Raw genomic sequence first — 20,140 nt, forward strand, 5'->3', positions numbered from 1 at the left:
ATCTCTTGATAAGAGACTGGGACTTTACGGCTCTAAATATGAACATTTTTAAGGGCGACTCAAGTTAGGACGACTCTTTATTGAATATATAAATAATAACTTACTCCCTATTTACAAATGCTGATTTCGAGATTTATATTTGATTGGATTATTTGGATGATTGTATCAGTAATAAGGATAAAACCGAGGCCAAACTTGAAGTACTCCCAGTGGGGGGAGAACCCGGAACCGTTCATCATATTTGGCTATTTTACTACTTCTATCCTCTCCTACCAGGTACCACCACGAATTGTTTCGATATTATTATTATACAGTACAGGGTGGTTATGTCTCTTGTTACTGTTTGTCGAGTAACTCTTACTATCCAACAGGTGTTCAGGATTGCGACTTTCTTGAGTTCCTTGTAGGCGTTCTCTCGGAGATCTATTGCTGCTAGGCTGTTAGTAGGGTCAGGGGCGAGCTGTTCCGAAGGTGAAAGGGGTACCCGAAAACCTGAAACTTACATACACATATGAAGAAAATTTTTAAAGGTGGTGCCAAATTTCAGTTGCCACCCGGGCTTCAAAATGTGATTGGCACCTGGGCGCCACATACCCTAGGAACGCTCCTGTGTAGGGTTGTTGGCACCATATACTGTAGACACGATGATCGGGATGGTCGTTACTTGTTGCCTATTCTATATCTCTTTGATCTCATGTTTTAAGTTCGTGTACTTCCTGATCTTTTTCTCGTGGGTTTTCTGGCAGTTGCCAGTGTTGGGCATCACCTTTTCCTTCTTGTCAACAAAAGTTATGTCTGGTCTGTTGTGTGGGACTGTCTTGTCTGTTATTATAGTGCGGTTCCAGTACAGCTTGCGGGTTGGGGTCTGTAGTACTGCCTGGGGTTCGTACTTGTAATTCGCTACACTTTCTTTGACCAGCTGGTATTTCTTCGCTAGCTTCTGTTGTTATTATTAGTAGTGGTGGCATATGATACAAGAACGCAAGCTCAAAAAGCATCAATCAAAGAGAGAGAGAGAGAGAGAGAGACCTCTCACGCATTACCTGTTCATCCCCTCCGGTAATTTGTCTAGTTCTTCCTTGAGTTTATTCAAACCGCCCACTTCCACAACAACAGACGGAAGTTTGTTCCAACAATCAGCCATCCGCTGGCTAAAGGCAAAACCATCCTCAAGGTTTATATTGCACAGGTCAATATGAATTCAGTAAATAAGAATTTATACTGCTGAAGTAGAATTTGTTTTTCTAGAATTATTTAATTTTTAGGTGTAATGATTTTTAATTGTTTGAATTAACTTAATTTTTTTAAAACCCTATTTTAATCCCATTACAAATTTGAGTTCATCATGCATGGATTGAGATGGGGAGGGAAAAAATGACCACCGCATATCCCAGAGCAATATGGCCTTAGTTGCTAATGCTCCTAAAAACCAAATAACAAACTTAGGAGAAATTATATAAGATTTTCTGAAACAAAGACCAGAATAATAAATATTTTAAAGTGACGCGTAATTATATCGTTATATTGCGTGTAACGAAAATGACCTTGGTTTAGTTTTCTGGATCTAATTATATATGGTCAGAACAGTTTTCTATCTCATTGGCATGGCTGTTATTATTACAAATAATGCTTTTTTATACTTTGGAGGAAAGGGGCGCACGCTTGATATTCAACCTGTATGAAGTCGTTTTCTTGAATGGGCCGTTCTTGAAACATTTCGATTTTTCACGTAGAGACAGTATTGGTTTTGGAAAGTAAACATGTAATTGTTACAACTGAAAGATTGATTTTATCAGAATTTGTTAGCCAATCTACTCTGTCTTAACTTAAACATTAATTTTGTTGCACACTGTACAGATAATTTCATAATACACAGGAAAGAAATATTTCCTATAGTATTTTCATAATTGATATAAAAAAATGCTAATTACACAACTAAAAGTTCACGTAGCATTCTTCTGCTGGTCGACTGGGTAGGAGCCAGGTCAGGCACGTGGCCAAAAACCAGTTGGCACACGGAAACGTCTCTTGACGAAGGTAAAAGGCGTGGCGAGATACGGCAAGTAGGTGGTAGAGCAGTTTTCAAGGGCAAACTTAGCCTTTAGCTTTTCTGACTCATGACGTCAGTAAACAGTGAATACTGCTTTGACTTGCTGTAAGCTTCTGTCATCTTGAATAATGTTCCATTTGCGTCATCTGCGGTTCCTGTGAGCAGATGCTACCATTCATAATTGTAAACTTTCTTATTCCAACATGGTTATTGTTCATGCGTTAGTAATATTTAAAGAGTTGTTTATTATATTATAAGTTAAATAGTGGAAAACGGGCTCAAAGCTCACATCCCGATTAACACAGGTTCCTACAATCTAGTTTTTATTGTCCATATAAGATAAGCTATTTTGGTAACTTGTTAATGGATTCTATATATACACTGGAGACCGAACAATATTGTAACTTGATTTTTTTAAAAAAAATTATCTTCGAGGGTAGAGTGGGTATCCATTTTCCATCGAGTTTTGGTTTCCTCTTAAGTGACGTCCGCTTCGCTAACCCGAGATATGACCGTAAGGTAGTCGAGAATTATTTATTTTTAGGATAGCAAAACAGCTGTTATTAAAGATAATACAATTCCAGAAATTTTTTTTAAGAGTACCCTATTTTAAACTATTTTATTATTTATTTAAGTTATTATTTTTTTAAAAAAATAATAACTTAAATAAATAATAAAATAGTTTAAATAATAATAAAAAGTTATTATTTTTTTAAAAAAATAATAACTTTTTATTATTTTTTAAAATAATATTTAAATATTTTTTTAAAAAATAAAAAATAATTTTTTAAAAAAAATAATAACTGATTGGTGAACAACACTTAGCGCATTCTAGAGGGCATTAACTCTAAGGCAGGGTGTCCAACCCGTGGGGCCCATCCCTTCACATTGCGCGGCCTGGTAGGCAGCCTTCAAGTGCAATGCTTTTCACAATGACTTTTGAAAATATCTGTTGTTACTAGCATTTGATTTTTTTTTTTGTATCGTTTTTCATTTTTATGCATCTTACTCAGAATTTAGGAGTGTTACTAGTATTATGTAATAATTGGTGGATTTTCGTATTTAATTATTAAATGTAAAAAAAAAAAAAACCTGTAAATACAAATGTAGAAAGCAGAAATTCTATTTTGAAAAATGCATAATTAGTGAAAGAAACTGGTCTTAGAGCCTGCTTGTTGCAGCAACCTGCTTGAGCATGCAACCTTCAGCAGATTAAACTGCTGAAGGTTGCAAGCTTTGGGTTAGCCACAGAGTCCCTGACATTCTCATGTCAGACCAATACAGTTTACTCTTATGGTACCCAAAATCAAATTTTGGGGACCATAAGAGTTTTCTACGCCACTGTCCTGGCTAATAGCGAACTAGGTTTGCAACGAAATGTTTACATCTCACGCTAAGGAACAGGTTGCATCAGTCTTGCACTTCAAATAAAGAGCACTGCTCCCTAAGAAGTATGTTACTCTGTATTTATAATGTATATGATTACCTATACAGCCGTTTCAGAGATTTCCTTCATCATTGAGTAAGAGGTCATCAATGCAGAATCTGTCCCCAGTTATGAAGTATTTCCATAATAGGAGAGATGCCATATGTTGTCAGTAATGCAAAATTCCAGTAAATTTAGAGTAAAGGCTTTAGGCAAACAACAGGTTCAAATTTATCTGCAGTTTCTTGTGAAAATGACATATACATGAAAATTGCAAAACCAACACAAAAAGCATATACAAAACTGATGATAATCATGTGTGAAATGGCATTGAAAGTATGGAGAATTCTCCTTTACATGGGCAACAAAGAAGCTAGGAGCTGTGCTGTGACACACCACAAGTCACAGTAGTACTTTTATCATACAAATAAACTCCCAAATTTCTATTGAAGTAATTGTCATAGCATACAAGATTGATGTTGGTTCAGTGCATATTATTGTTATCAAGGAGTTGCACTTTTAAAGAGTTTGTGCTTGGATTCCTTGATATTTAATGCCATAAATGAAGGAATAGCAATTTAATATATATTCTGTGCTTCTTTTTAGATATGAGTGCAAAGGTGACTCCTTCTTATAACACTTAGACTAGAGATGCACCCTGGGTGTACAATTACACACCAGAAAACAAATGAGCAAGTTTAGAGTGGTGCCATACAGCCTAAATTAAAGTGACCGACTTCCCAGATTTCAGTTGTTTGCCCCGCATTGCAAACTGTCCCGGATTGGACCTGTAGCTTCTATACTTAATGGCAGACATAATGCAAATCATTTGCATTATGTTTGCCAGGAACCAATGGTAAGTGGCACCTCCATAGCCAGGTGGGCAGGAGCAGCAGTGCGTAGCACATGCTTCTTGATTAGACTGGGGTTCGAGCCTGTGACCACCAAATCCATTGAATCGCATCTAGGATGCTGATTTTCTTTGCAAGGTCACTCGCACATGTTACATCGTTCATGTTTGCAATGAGATGTCTTAAAACACGTTTTCTGTAGTGAAGTTTAAAATTTTTTATTATCCCTTGATCGAAGGGCTGACACTCTGCAGATGTGTTTGGTGGCAGAAAAACAATTTGAATGTTGGACAATTCAATGTGCGGGTGAGATGCAGCATTATCCACGAAAAGAATAATTTTTCTGTTTTGACGAATCATGTTTTGGTTAAAGTGACTCATCCATTCGCTCATGATATCTCGTGTCATCCACGCTTTTTTATTAGACTTCCAGTCAACATTCAAAAGATTCAACTTTATGCCCTTGAAACAACGAGGATTTTGTGGTTTTCCTATAACAAGAGGTTGTTCAAAGTCTCCCAGCATATTTGTACACAATAGTACAGTTAAGCGTTCCTTAGAAATTTTTCTGCCCTGGCACTTTTCGTTTTTTAGACTCATTGTTTTTTCAGAAAGAGCTTTAAAAAACAACCCTGTTTCGTCACAGTTGTAAATATCCTTAGCTTTAAAATCACGACATAAATCTTCTAATTTGACGGTCCACTCTGTTACAACCCCAGTATCACTTACGGTTTTCCAAGAAATTTTATGCCGAGTTTTGAACTTGTCTAGCCATCCCACAGAAGCTTTGAACTCATTTACTCCCATAGATTTCGCAACCTCCAAAGCCTTTCCCCTAATAATAGGCCCATTAATGGGAATTTTTTTGCACGTTCACGACAAAACCAATCATACCTAACATCAGTTTGAAGTCCAACAGTTTTCGGGGACTGATTTTTGAACCTGATCATTTCCGTGTTGTGAAAATTATTTGAGCAGTTCATTTTTTTCCCTTTAGGATGTCGCTTACCTGCGTCTTCCCGATTTTGAATTTTGCAGCGAGATTGCGAACACTATTTTTTTGCCGATCATACGCATTAATGAGTTCGACTTTATCTTTTAAAGTTAAATGGTTACGAGAAGACATTGTGCACTTGACACGACACTGAACAAAACTGAAAACTGAAACTCAAAAGACGAAAGGCCGACAAAATTCCCCCCCCCCATGCACACACCGAATTCATCAGAAGTTTTACACGTGCCTTAAAATTCTTGAAAAAGGGTTTAGAACCGCGACGTAAACCTTGATAAAATTCAGAGAATCGGAAATAGAAAATAAACACACGATTGAGGCAATACGTCAAAGAAAAGTTCCTAGAAAAAGGGCCGTGAGCTCTCCCGCAGTCCGTTATGGGGAGATCAAATTAAGTGCTAATCTAAACAAAACAGTGCAGATTGCCTGTCTGCGTCCGTTACAGAGAATGTCCGCTAGACAGAAGCTGCAAACACGCTAAAACCAATACAGGTGAGTTGGGGAATTTGAAAATGTCCGTTGTAGAGAGATGTCCGTTAACGAGAGGTGTCCGTTAGAAGTTTCACTGTATTATATTTCCCAAATTCCAATTCTGCACTGCTGATATCTGTGTGACACCATGTTTCTGATATCCCAACAATATCTGCTTTTGCTAGTCTTGACTAGCACTTCAAGCTCATCAAATTTATTAACTATGCTCCTAGCATTGGTGTAAATGCACCTGTTCCTACTCTTAGTTACCCTAACACAGCCCACGTATTTACTTGTTCCACTATAACTCCCAGTAGTCCTAGAAATCTCCCTTACCTTGCTTACCAGGCTGCTTCTCATTCTAATAGAAGCAGTGCACGAATCACTTTTGCCTCTGCCTGTGGCCAACTGTTAACCTTTTAGTCTGTGCATCACTCCAAGCTAGCAGTTTTTCGACCCACGTAACACTGCCTCGATAGCATCAGCAAATATTCTTGCTGATGCTATTTATTGTTCTTAATGTAAAAAAGAGCTTTAATACAATATACAGTACTGTACAATATAAAATTATGTTGAAATTTGGCATTTGATTTTCGGATATCAGAATCAGTTTTTTTTTTTACGCTGTAAATTTCGCAAACACATGCTACTGAGATGCCTTGTCCTAGGCACCTCCGTAGCTAGGTGGGAAGGAGCAGCAGTGCATAGCACATGCTTCTTGATTAGACCGGGGTTCGAGCCTGTCACCACCAAATACGGAGGATGCGGTAAGGTCAGGGAATGACCACCGCATATCCTGGAGCAATATGGCCTTAGTTGCTGATGCTCCTAAAAACCAAATAACAACAACAACAATAACAGCCTTGTTCTAATTTCTCAATTAGCTCTAATTTCTGTGCCACATTTTAAGTTCACATGCTTTCTTTTAACTCCTCTATCATTTGATGCCATTTTAAATTGTAAGGTTACAAACTTATTTAATAAATAAATTCACAATTCAGAAATCACAGAAACACTCTGTATACCACCTGACTGCACGATAGCTGGAGGCAGACTGAGACCGAAACAAAGGGAGTCGGTAGACCTGCAGTTTAGTGTCCCAGTCACGCTTGGCTCTCAAGTCACCACCTGCTCTTATTTGTTATCTGTAATCTGGGAAAACAGCTATTTGAACATGTTTTCAGAAAGAATAAAAAATATTTCCTGAATTTGATTATAAAAATAACAGTAGGTAATTATCAAAACAATAATGGAAATAATTAATTATTATTAATTTTTAATTAATAAATAACACTGAGGTTTTGTATAACCTAAAAAAAATAATATGGTCAAGATTAATATGTACATTATTGTATTATTATTTGTCCGGTCCATGAAATCCGTTATATTGGGGTCAGTTAAATTGAGGGTTTACTGTATTAAGAATAGCAGTATCTAATTTTGCCATAAGTTAGGTAGTGATATGGTATATAAATTCTGGCACATGGACAGCAAGCTGATCTTTATGCATTAAAAAGTGAATATGGAGGAAGTGGTGGCACCAAGAAAAATACCTGTCATTGCTCTGTATAAAGTTCTGTATTATACCTGGAGATATTTTTATATGCTGTAACCATTGGTTATTTATTATCAGTCTATTTCTTATCTTACCATTGCAATAAATACAAGAATGTTAGATTTTGTTGCTTGTATACACTCCAGATTGCACAGAGTATGAAAGCAGAAGATAATGGCCAAAGATATGGTATCTCACTCAGGCTCATGTCTCACCTGATTAAATCAAATTTAATCTGGAACATTAACAAGAGACAATATTCCATTTTTGAATGAAAAAAATCATTGCTATTAAAAAAATATATTTAATAAGGAAAATGATTGTCTGTGCTTACAATTTATCAGATTGTCTCCTATAACTGCCTTACTGAGGTTTTTGTGGGGGATAAAAGCTGTTGATACAAGTGTAAAATCATAGAAAGACCTTCCACAAACTAGTGAAGCCCTCAGAGTAATAGTCAATGAACAGCATGGGTATTCTAGCAGATTACTGAACAAGCTTAGAATGATGCAATGTTAATTTAAGACATGCTTAATTTTCATTACTTGTTCATTAATCTTATTATTCATTAGCTAATAACGATTTATCTGCAGTTTATTCCAAGATCCATTGTATGAGCTTAGGACAATCCAACACTAATTTAGAATACGACTAATTTAAGGATTATTACAACCACGAATGCCTAGTGCTTAATCTCCACAGCCGGATGTGCCACTTAAAATAGGACATTTGGTTAACCTAATTTAAGAGCACGAAAAACTTTATGGTATGGAAAATTAAGTTTGTGGGCCTTAAAAGAATTTTTTTTTTGCAGCTGTACTTCCACAGTTAAAATCAAACAATTGACGATGTAGATAGGGATAAATATCATATTTGAGGAATATTAAAATTCATATAAGTTTTCTGGTTTTGGTTGAGGCTGTACCCAGCACACATGCTTCCAGGTTAAAACTGTTCTGAGCGTGCTTTAATCTGACAGACGCCACTTTTTAAAATTTATGTTATTTTTTAAAATTTGTAAATGAAATTAAATCTTTCTGTATACCTTTGCTTGCCAGTATTTTCTGTTTTCATTTTGATATACCGTGAATAACAAGACATTAAATTTTTGTATGGTATAACAGACACCAGATGAGCAAATGCATTTACCTTTCTTCTAGGCAACTTTCTCACATGGCAGCTGTGAGATGCCACTGAAGGCATATAATCTTACTATAGAGCTTTGATTTTTCCAAAAATACAAAATGTTCATGTTGTGCCTGCCAGACAGCACATGAATGTCCAGGTTTCAATCTGGGGATCAGTGACCTTAAATTCTAAAAAAAACATGATTCAAACTTTTATTATTCATTTCTTTTCGTTGTTTCTGTTCAGTATTTTTCAATTGGGTTTTAGAAATCATAATTAATAGATTACCATTTTCAGTCAGTAAAAAAGCTAAAAATAATTTTTTTATAATTAAAACAAAAATTGGATTACACAGATTCCAAACAAGTGTCCTTGTTAAAATTGAGGGTGTGAGAGACCAGAAGGTTAAAAATGCTTGAAAATGACAGAATCAAAAATTTTACATTTATATCCCTAAAAAAAAATGTGATTAAGCTAAGTATCTTGTACTACTTCTGTTTCAAACTGTAATCAGTTTTAAACTTAATTTTAATATTGGTTTTTAAATCGTTTCTTAAAGATAATTCATTTTCCCATTGGAGTACTATATTATGTTCTGCTGGAGTAGTGCATTTTTATAATGTATTTTCTCAATACTTAAATGAATCCATTTTCCTTTAAAATTTATAGTCAAATTCAGTTTATTATTTCATTAATATCCATCAAAGAATTTATGGCCATTCATGTGATAACATGAATGGCCATAAAATTCTTTTGTTGTATCAATTCTTTGTTGCATTAACATATATATATATATTTTTTATATATATATATATATATATATATATATATACAGGGTGTCTCAAAAATATTGGTACAAACGTTTAGGGGAGGTAGGTAACACCTAAAGGAATGTGAATCGCATAGGAACCCATAACCGGAAACGTCACCGTAAGTCGGTAGATGGTGCTGTTCATCAGTTTGCGAGAGGGAAAATTTCTGATTTAATAATTCAAGCAGTAGTCACTGCACGAAGAGCATGCATTGATATTTGAACTGTGAGCTAGCAGAGGGCAATGGACGAGCCCCTCAACAAATTTATGGAGAATGCTTCCCAGACAGACATGTACCGGACCACCGTTTGTTTGTACGTGTGCATCAAAATTTGTGTGATTATGGGTCATTTAGAGGTAACAGGAGTAGTGCAGACAGACCACATTCGACGTGAACTCCTGCCATGGCAGAAAGTGTGTTGAATGCCGTCCAGAATAATCCTACTACCAGCACACGTGCCGTTGCCTCTGCTTTAGGAGTGTCTCATTGCAGTATACAGAGTGTCTGGCACGACGATTCCTTACACTCCTTTCATCTCCAAAGGGGTTCAGTTTCTGCTCCCCCAAGATCATCCTGCACGTGTGGCTTTTGTGCAGTAGTTTCTCCAAGAAAGTGTTCAAGATTTGAATTTTCCAGCCTATGTTTTGTTCACGGATGAGGCTTATTTACTTGGGAAGGCTTATTCAATCGGCACAATGCTCGTGTGTGTGGGCTAACGACAACCCACACGATGTGTGCCCTCATTCGGCACAACATCGCTTCACAATAAATGTGTGGGCAGGTATGGTCGGTGACTGCTTAGTCGGCCCATACCTGTTACCATCCCGCATGAACTCTACTAAATATCGGATCTTTCTTGAACAAGTTCTACCAGGGTTACTTGACGATGTTCCAGCAAATGCGAGACGCAACATTTGGTTTCAACATGACAGGATGCCTGCCCATTATTGAAGGTGTGTTCGTGACCATTTGAACAGGCATTTTGGGCGTCGATGGATTGACCGTGGTGGACCTGTTGTCTAGTCCCCATGCTCATCTGATTTATCGAGCTTTGATTTCTTTCTGTGGGGGCCCTCAAATCTATTGTGTATGAATCGCCTGTGCAGACGGAAATGGATCTCGTGGCGAGACTCGTCTGCGCTGCTGCTACTGTCAAAGAAACTCCAGGTGTGTTCGACCGTGTCCGCCAATCCATGCTGCGTTGGTGTCACGCATGCATCGTGTCTCATGGTGGAACCTTCGAGCATCTGTTGTAACATCATGAAATTCATCCATCTCGTACTCCATTGTTAATATTATGTCAAATAAATGTTTGCCACTAATTACTGTCTTGTGTCATTTCTGCTTCTTGTGCTTCTGCTACTACTTTCTTGTGACGTTTCCGGTTATGGGTTCCTATGCGATTCACATTCCTTTAGATGTTATCTACCTCCCCTAAACGTTTGTACCAATATTTTTGAGGCACCCTGTATATATATCTGCTGAATATGTTATTTTATGAAATTACATTATTTACAGTCAATGGTTTTTTTTTTTATTATTTATTTATTATTTATTTATTATTATTATTTAAATAGGTCTAAGTGTTGCCAAAAAACCTCGGCACAAGGGCCTTCTTAATACTTTGCTGTGCTGCTTTGGTTCCAAATCAAATAGGCCTAACCCTCCAATTCATGCAGAAGAAAATGGACAGTATCTACCCAAGGTAAAACATTATTTTTTAAGGATTCATATATTTTAAGATAAATGCATTCTTTTGGCAAAAGTGATGTTGTGATTGTATTCTTTTTAAGATATGTATCAATTAGACTTTCAGAAGTGTGCACTTTCCTTCATTTTTCTAAATGAAGTAGGTGGTAGAGCAGTTTTTAACCTGCAACACATGAAGGATCTTTTGTGGCATGCAAATAGAAAAATGATGTTAAATGGTACATAGTTTGTAGCAAGTTCTAAGCTTAATCCATTTACAGCCACCCATGGTCGCCTTCCAACGGCATAGAAAAAGCTTTTTGAATTGTCCCAATTAGATGAAGAAATATATGGTGGGTTCCCCCCATCATAACAGGTTAGTTGTTATCAATATCAAGGGTTATTATTTGGAAATTTTCAATTTTTTATCCAGTAATCCAGGTTTATATTTGGTAATCTGGGTAAAAACCTAGTTTTTATTCAAATTCATTCGGTGAATGTAATAGTAATAGAGACATGTGATGAAGGAAAGCAAGCGTATGAGCTTATGTAGTATCAGACAAAAAAAAAAAATTTACACAACCATTCCCTCTAAATGTTTATCCAGTTCCTCCTTGAATTTATTAAAGCTATCAACTTCCACAATAACAGATGGAAGTTTGTTCCAGCAATTAAACACCTGCTGGCTAAAGGCAGATTTCCGTGCATCTATTCTACAACTGTCTTTCCTCAATTTGATTTATACTCCCTTAGGTTCGTAATCTGAGCAAGCAGAAGAATCCCATCAGAATTCAGTCTGCTCAACCTATTCAAGACTTTATACACCTCATCAGATCACCTTGCAGGTGCCTAGTTTCCAGCCACTGCAATTTGCAGAACTTAAGCCTCTCTTGGTAAGAGGATCCCTTCATTCCCCTCACCAATCTTGTTTGCCCTTCTCTGTACATGCTCAAGCAAATTTACATCCATCCTAAAATAAGGCCTCCAGACCTGTATGCAGTACTCAAAGCATGACCTGACCATTGCCTTATACAAAGGAATAATCACCTCCTTTTCCCTGCTAGCAAAATTCCTGTATATCATTGACAAAACCCCATGACCTACTCTTGCAGCCTGTCTGCATTGATCAGAAAACTTCATATCTGACTGCACAATTACTCCCGGGTCTTTTTCATTTTCTACCACCCTAAGTGTAGTACCACACAGTTGGTACGTTCCTCTGGGGTTACTTCTACCCATATGTATTACTTTGGATTTGTCAACGTTAAACTTCAGTTGCCACTTCTCAGACAATCTGCCCAAATTTTCTAGATCCTGTTGGAGTAGTACACTGTCATTAACAAACCTGCCAACCTTTGTATCATAAACTTCAGCACATTGCCTTATACAAAGGAATAATCACCTCCTTTTCCCTGCTAGCAAAATTCCTGTATATCATTGACAAAACCCCATGACCTACTCTTGCAGCCTGTCTGCATTGATCAGAAAACTTCATATCTGACTGCACAATTACTCCCGGGTCTTTTTCATTTTCTACCACCCTAAGTGTAGTACCACACAGTTGGTACGTTCCTCTGGGGTTACTTCTACCCATATGTATTACTTTGGATTTGTCAACGTTAAACTTCAGTTGCCACTTCTCAGACAATCTGCCCAAATTTTCTAGATCCTGTTGGAGTAGTACACTGTCATTAACAAACCTGCCAACCTTTGTATCATAAACTTCAGCACTAAGCCTGATATACCTTAATCAATAACATTGATAAATATACAAAACAACAGTGGGCCCAACACCGAACCCTGTGGGACTCCACTAATAACATTAGTCTATGAAGAGCAGCATCCATTGATTACCACTCTGTCTTCTCCCACTCAAGCAACCTTTTATCCATTGTAGCCACTTACCCGATTTACTTAAAGATATAATTACCATCAGGGGTAAAGGAAAGGGTTTTTGCTTCCGTAAAGGTGAGTACAGTGGTCTCAGACAGTTTTTAAATACTGTACAGTGCGATCAACTGACGTGTTACCAACAGTAAATTCTAAGTGGGAAGCATTCAAGGAATTAATTGTGGAAACTACTAAAAGTTTCATATCTATTAAGAAACATTGTTCAAGGTTGAGGCCTAAATGGTTATCAAATGAACTAATGAGACTCCTGACAGAGAAGAAAAATGCATGGGAAGCATATAAATTATCAAGCGACTCAGAAGCCTATAGCAGATATAAGTTAGTCTGTAATTAGGTCACAAAGGAGATTAGGCAGATTATGAGAAATCTTTGGCAAAGGATGCTAAGGAAAAACAGCAAGGATTTCTCTACTTATATAAACTCTAAAAGGAAGGGGATGAATCTGATTAGTCCACTTGATATCGATGGTTCGACTGTTGATGATCCTGCTCAGAAAGCAAACAAACTGAATGAGTATTTTGCATCTACATTCACACATGAGGAGTTATTAAGGTTTGAAAATGGCAGAAGGTTATCAAATTGTAGCAGGGTGGTTAATGATTTTGTAATGCTGAGAGCAAAGTGGAGGAGAAATTGTTGAAGTTAAACATAAGAAAGTCACCTTGGGTGGATTGGATCTATCCAGTTATATTAAAGGAGGTGGAAAAGCAACTAAGCAAACCCTTAGCCATAATTATGAGAGCATCCTTGGACTCAGGGCAGGTACCCACGAACTGGAGATGTGCAAATGTATCCCCAATTCACAAAGGGGGATTGAAGGGTGACACGACTAATTACAGCCCAGTTAGTTTAACTTGTGTTCTGGGTAAAATAATGGAGTCACTGATTAAAGATGCATTGCACGATCATCTAGACAAGACTGCAGCAATAATTCAGACATGGGTTTGTTAAAGGGAGGTCTTGCCTGACCAATTTGATTGGATACTATGATGTGGTCACAAAGGAACTGAATGCCAAAAATAATTTTGATATCATATACTTGGATTTCAGGAAAGCTTTTGATACTGTTGCACATGGAAGACTGCTGTACAAATTGGGAGGTATGGCATTAGGGGTAAGTTGCTACAATGGGTAAAAGGATGGTTCAGTGGGAGAAGACAGAGGGTGGTAATCAATGGGTGCTGCTTTTCGTGGACTAATGTTATTAGTGGAATCCCACAGGGTTCGGTGTTGGGTCCTCTGTTGTTTTGTATATTTATCAATGATATTGTTGAAGGTATGTCAGGCTTAGTGTCGAAGTTTGCAGATGATACAAATGTTGGCAGGGTTGTTAATGATAGTAATGGCAGTGTGCTACTGCAACAGGATCTAGAAAATTTGGGCAGATGGGCTAAGAAGTGGCAACTGAAGTTTAACCCTGACAAATGCAAAGTACTGCATATGGGTAGAAGTAACCCTAGAGAAACGTACCAACTGTGTGGTGCTACACTTAAGGTGGTAGAAAATGAAAAAGACATGGGAGTAATTGTGCAGTCAGATATGAAGTTTTCTTAGCATTGCAAACAGGCTGCCAGGGCAGGTCATGGGGTTTTGTCAATGATATATAGCAATTTTGCTAGCAGGGAAAAGGAGGTGATTGTCCCTCTGTATAAGGCAATGGTTAGGCCACACTTTGAGTACTGCATACAGGTCTGGAGGCCTTATTTTAAGAAGGATGTAGATTTGCCTGAGTGTGTACAGAGAAGGGCAACAAGATTGGTGAAGGGAATGAAGGGATCCTCTTACCAAGAGAGGCGTAAGTTCAGCAAATTGCAGTCGCTGGAGACTAGGCACCTGTGCTGTGGTCTGATTGAGGTGTATAAGGCCTCGAATGGGTGGAGCATGCTGAATTCTGATGGGATCCTTCCACTTCAGATTACGAACCGAAGGGGGCATAAATTCAAATTAAGAAAAGACAGATGTAGAATAGATGTGCGGAAATTTGTTTTTAGCCAGTGGGTGGTTAATTGCTGGAACAAACGTCCATCTGTTGTTGTGGAAGTTGATAGGTTAAATAAATTTAAGGAGGAACTGGACAGCATTTGGAGGGAATGGTGTGTGTTTTTTTTTTTTAGCTGATGCTGCATAAGCTCATACACTTGCTTTCTTGCATCACATGCCACTACTACTACTACCCTTAATACCATTCTGCTCCAATTTGTACAGTAGTCTTCTATGTGCAACAATGTCAAAATCTTTCCTGAAATCCAAGTATATGATATCAAAATTATTTTTTGCATCCAATTCCTTTGTAATGACGTCATAGTATCCAATCAAATTTGTTAGACCAGACTTTCCCATAACAAACTCATGCTGTGTCTGACTTATTGCTGCAGTCTTGTCTAGATGAGCCTGCAATGCATCTTTAACTGGTGACTCCATTATCTTACCCGGAACAGAAGTTAAACTAACTGGTCTGTAATTATTTGTCACCCTTCGATCCCTCTTTGTGAATTGGGGATACACTTGCACATCTCCAGTCCGTGGGGACTTTCCCTGAGTCCAAGGATGCTCTCGTAATTATGACTAAGGGTTTGCTTAAGCCTCTCTTGTAAGTTCCTTTGCTGCATCCTTTAATATACCTGGATAGATCCCATCCACTCCAGGTGCCTTTCTTATGTTTAACTTCAACAATTTCTCCTCCAGTTTTCTCTCAGTTATTACTAAATCATTAAGCATCCTGTTACAATTAAGAGACTGCCTCTACATGAACTCTTTCAATAAGGCTGATTGCATTAACTTTTATTTATTGGCTGTGTGTGAGGCACAGTTATGGCACGAGTGAACCAGGATACATTAGGCTTTTATTGAAGCCATAAGATTGATGTGTTGTGTGGTTTCTCCTCTATTGACTAAAGGGTTTTTATGTAGAATGCAAGAAGTCAAAACCTTCTCGTGTGATCTCTGGCATCATTGTTGCTGAACCCAAGATTTGATGTTTGATATGACCTACAAAAATTTCTTGATATTCACAAGAACCAAACTAAAGGTTTGACTGACAGAATTCATTTGATTAATTTTTGCAAAATAGCAAGACAAACTGTAAGGCATGCCATTTGCTTCATCTTGACAGAAAAGGAAAAATATCTGTCAGTGCCACCATGGCTGCAGCAGTGGTTATTATCTGCCACACTGTGAAAAAGGCCAGCGTTTTCAAGTCACATTGAAGTTTCTTTTAGCCAGCGAATCATTGATTGATAGAATAGGTTGCCTTCACAGGTAGTTGAGGCTGACAGTTTGAATAAATTCAAAGGTCAACTGGATAGTTACCTATGTGAGAAGGGAAGCAGATAATTTGTATTTTCTTATCTACTTTTTTTTTTGGTGTAGCAAAAGTCTGTGGCTTCCTTGCACTATATTGCTATTACTATTAGTAACAGTACCTGATTGGGTGGGGGATGAAAATGTAAACACGATGAGGATTCAACTTGACTGATTAAAACATATTGTGTGCACAATGTGATTGATTCAGAACATGTTAAAAGTGGCCTTTTTATAAAAATATTTCCCTTCAGATACAAGAAATATCATTAAAATGAGATTTCTTGTATCTGAAGGGGATATTATGCACCACCGCAGAAAGTGGAATGTGGATGAGTACTACTGGTTCAGAATTATAATGTGGCAGGTGGTTTATACCCTGTGTTCATGCATTGTGATATGCAGTGCCATTTATACATGATGATGATGCCCTAAGCCATAGCATGTAGAGGTCTCAAAATATGTAATTATAGATTTTTATCTTTACAAAAGAAAAACAGTGATCTCCTTGGATAGTGAAGCCACAAGCCATGACTTATTTGACTTATGCTTAAATCCAGTACTGAATGCATAGTATAACATTCGGTGTGACAGGAGCATCCAGTATTCCAGTGTTTCCAAACTACTTATGGAAGTACACATTATATATGCTTGAAAATAATTTAACATCTCACCCAGAATTTTGTAATTATTCGACAGCCAATCCTTTTTTGTTTTTTTTCTTTAAGTTGATGGTAAATGTAGTGGTGTGCATCTTCCTTTCGAGTCCAAAATAAAACAAGATGCATATATAGTGCATGAGTTGGAAATTTGACCTAGTTCAACTGCTGTAGGGGCTTAGAGGGGAACAGGTATCCTGTGTATTATCAGACACTCAGCCTAAAACACTGATGGATCCAATATCTCTCTATTACAGAAGATTTAGGAGAAGTCCGGTTGGCCTGCCTCCCTAAAATCCACTCTTGCACAACTTCTCGATGGTAAGCCCTGTTACGTCACTTAGGTGGCAACGAACGTGTAGAGTGGTTCTCTTCAAGACTCCTGGTCAGCATGAAGAGGAAAAGACCAAACCCTCCAGCAATGAGAGCACAACAATACAAATGGCCCTCAGTCCCCAGCAGCTTTCACTCTCCCTCTTACGGCAGCGAGAGGATCAGAGTGGAAGCAGAGGGTGCTAAGAATCTCTGGGTACGACCAGGCTGCCATGCACGGAAATTGAACTTGGCCTGTTATAACGTACGATCACTCATCGGTGAAGACAGGATATTAGACCTGGAAAACGAATTAGAAAATGTGAATTGGAATATCATCGGTTTGGCTGAAACAAGAAGAAGAAATGAATCACTTATAAGTTTATCAAGTGGAAATCTGCTGTACACCAATGGAAACAGTGAAAGGAGTGAAGGTGGAGTTGGGTTTCTGGTCCATAAAGATTTTAAAAACAACATTTTGGAATTCAAAAGTACATCACCAAGGGTGTCAAGACTAATACTCAAGATTTCTAAGAGGTACAAACTAAAGATTATAATGATTTATGCACCAACATCGAGCCATGATGATGAAGAGGTTGAAGAAATGTACACTGAAATTGAGAGTCTTCTAGATGAGCAGAAAACCCACTACACTATTATTATGGGGGACTTCAATGCTAAGGTTGGAAAAAGGCAAAACAGTGCAGAAAGAGGAACTATAGGAAATTTTGGAATTGGTGAAAGAAATAAAAGAGGTGAAAGACTTGTGGAATTTTCAGAATCTCAAGGAATGTCAGTAATGAACACTTTTTTCAAGAAAAGGGTGAACAGAAAGTGGACATGGAAGAGTCCAAATGGATTAACAACTAATGAAATTGACTTAATCCTCACTAACAGAAGATATATTGTGAATGATGTTACCATCCTTAATAAGGTAAATGTTGGAAGTGATCACAGAATGGTAAGATGTACACTTGATATAGATGTAGGAAAGGAAAGGAAAAAACTGACTCGAGTAAATAATACAAAGGTCTTTGAAATAACAGAGGAGGAGAAAAAGCAGTATGTACTGGAACTTAAGAACAAGTATGAGCTTCTGCAGACTGCTCAGGACCAAGATATCGACGAGGAATATTACAACTTTCTGAAAGTGATAAAGCCCAAGAAACCTATAGGGAAACAGAAATCCAAAGAAGAAAAAATTAGTCAAGAAACACTTGTCATGATGAACCAAAGACGACAAATGAAGAGCAAGAAAAACACTGACAGGGAGAAAATTGAGTATACTGAGTTATGCAAAGCCATTAGAAAGAGACTCAGAGAGGACATAAGAAGATTTAACACAAGAAAAGTAGAACAAGCATTAAGGGAAAACAAAGGATTTATATCAGCAGCCATGAGCAGTAATACAGAAAGACAAATGATACTGAAACTGAAGAATAACGATGGTGTACTTATAAACAGCAGAGAAGGCATAATTCAAATAGCAGAAGACTACTATAGAGAATTATACAAGGAGCGAGGGAATGATACCAGCAGTGGGGAAGATGGATTGCAAAGTAGCTACACATACGACATACCCGATATTCTTCCTGATGAGGTAGAACATGCATTGAAGAAAATGAAGAATCGGAAAGCCCCGGGGGAAGATGAAATTACTGTAGAGTTGTTAAAATTGGGAGGAAGAGACATAATACAAAAACTGGCAAGGCTCTTCACAAAGTGCATTAGAAAAGGTGTGATGCCTAAGCAGTGGAATAATGCAATCATAGTTTTGCTGCATAAGAAAGAAGATAAATCAGAAATTGGAAATTATAGACCAATTAGCTTGTTATCCCGTATCTACAAGTTGTTCACAAGGGTCATTACTAACAGATTAGAAAGAATACTTGATGAGAATCAACCGAAAGAGCAAGCTGGCTTTAGGACAGGATTCTCAACTATGGATCACCTTCACGTAATATCACAGTTAATGGAGAAAGCAAATGAATATAAAACACCATTATGCCTGGCATTTGTGGATTATGAAAAGGCATTTGACTCCATACAGCATAAGGCAATGTTTCGGGCACTGGAAAGACAAGGCATAGATACTCCATATATTATGATTTTGAAGAAAATATATGAGAGTGCTACATCCTTTATTAGACTAGACAAAGACAGTAGCAAATTTAAAATCGAGAAAGGAGTTCGACAAGGAGACACAATATCTCCGAAGCTGTTTACTGCTGCCCTTGAGGAAGCTTTCAGAAGATTAGACTGGTCGCAGAAAGGAGTCCATGTGAACGGAGAGTACCTAAACCATTTACGATTTGCAGATGACATTGTGGTCATAAGCCACGATTCCAAAGAATTAGAGGAAAATCTTAATCAGTTATGCACAGTTAGTAAGGATTTTGGACTAAAGATGAATATGGCTAAAACAAAAGTAATGATGAACAAGTATGCCACGGCAAGGGAAATAATGATTGAAGGAGCAGTAATTGAAAAAGTGGAGTCATATACTTATCTGGGACAAGTTATTAGCTGTAATAATGATAAATGGCTGGATGTCAAGAGAAGAATAAATTTTGGATGGATAGCATTCAGGAAATATAGTCACATACTGAAGAGCAATATCCCAGTTTGTCTGAAACGTAAAATAATGAATCAATGTATACTCCCCACCATGACTTATGGAAGTGAAACTTGGGCACTCACCAAAAGAATGGAAGAGAAGCTAAGAACTACACAGCGAAGAATGGAACGAATTATATTGGGAATCAGACTGTTAGATAAGAAGAGAAACACATGGATTAGGCAGCAAACTCAAGTAAAGGACATTCTTATCAAAACTAAAGAACTAAAATGGTCTTGGGCAGGACACATAGCTCGAAGACATGATGACAGATGGACTAAGAAAATAACAGAATGGTACCCAAGAGGAGCTAGAAGAAAACCTGGAAGACACAGGCGGAGAAGGA

General features: G+C 37.5%; 1 protein-coding gene across 3 annotated transcripts in view; it reads left to right on the forward strand.

Moving 5' to 3' along the window:
- The window catches only part of LOC150082246 (carboxy-terminal domain RNA polymerase II polypeptide A small phosphatase 1-like), a 192,787-nt gene that overhangs the window by 132,512 nt on the left and 40,135 nt on the right, over window positions 1–20,140 (forward strand). For all 3 annotated transcript variants that reach the window (XM_090380073.1, XM_090380074.1, XM_090380075.1), the window contains exon 2: window positions 10,884–11,011. In XM_090380073.1, coding sequence (XP_090236199.1) covers window positions 10,884–11,011 — 128 coding nt within the window. The remainder of the gene's footprint in view (window positions 1–10,883; window positions 11,012–20,140) is intronic.

The sequence above is a fragment of the Mastigoproctus giganteus genome, chromosome 8 (assembly GCF_048544385.1).
Source record: "Mastigoproctus giganteus isolate SK-2022 chromosome 8, ASM4854438v1, whole genome shotgun sequence".
Taxonomy (NCBI): domain Eukaryota; kingdom Metazoa; phylum Arthropoda; class Arachnida; order Uropygi; family Thelyphonidae; genus Mastigoproctus; species Mastigoproctus giganteus.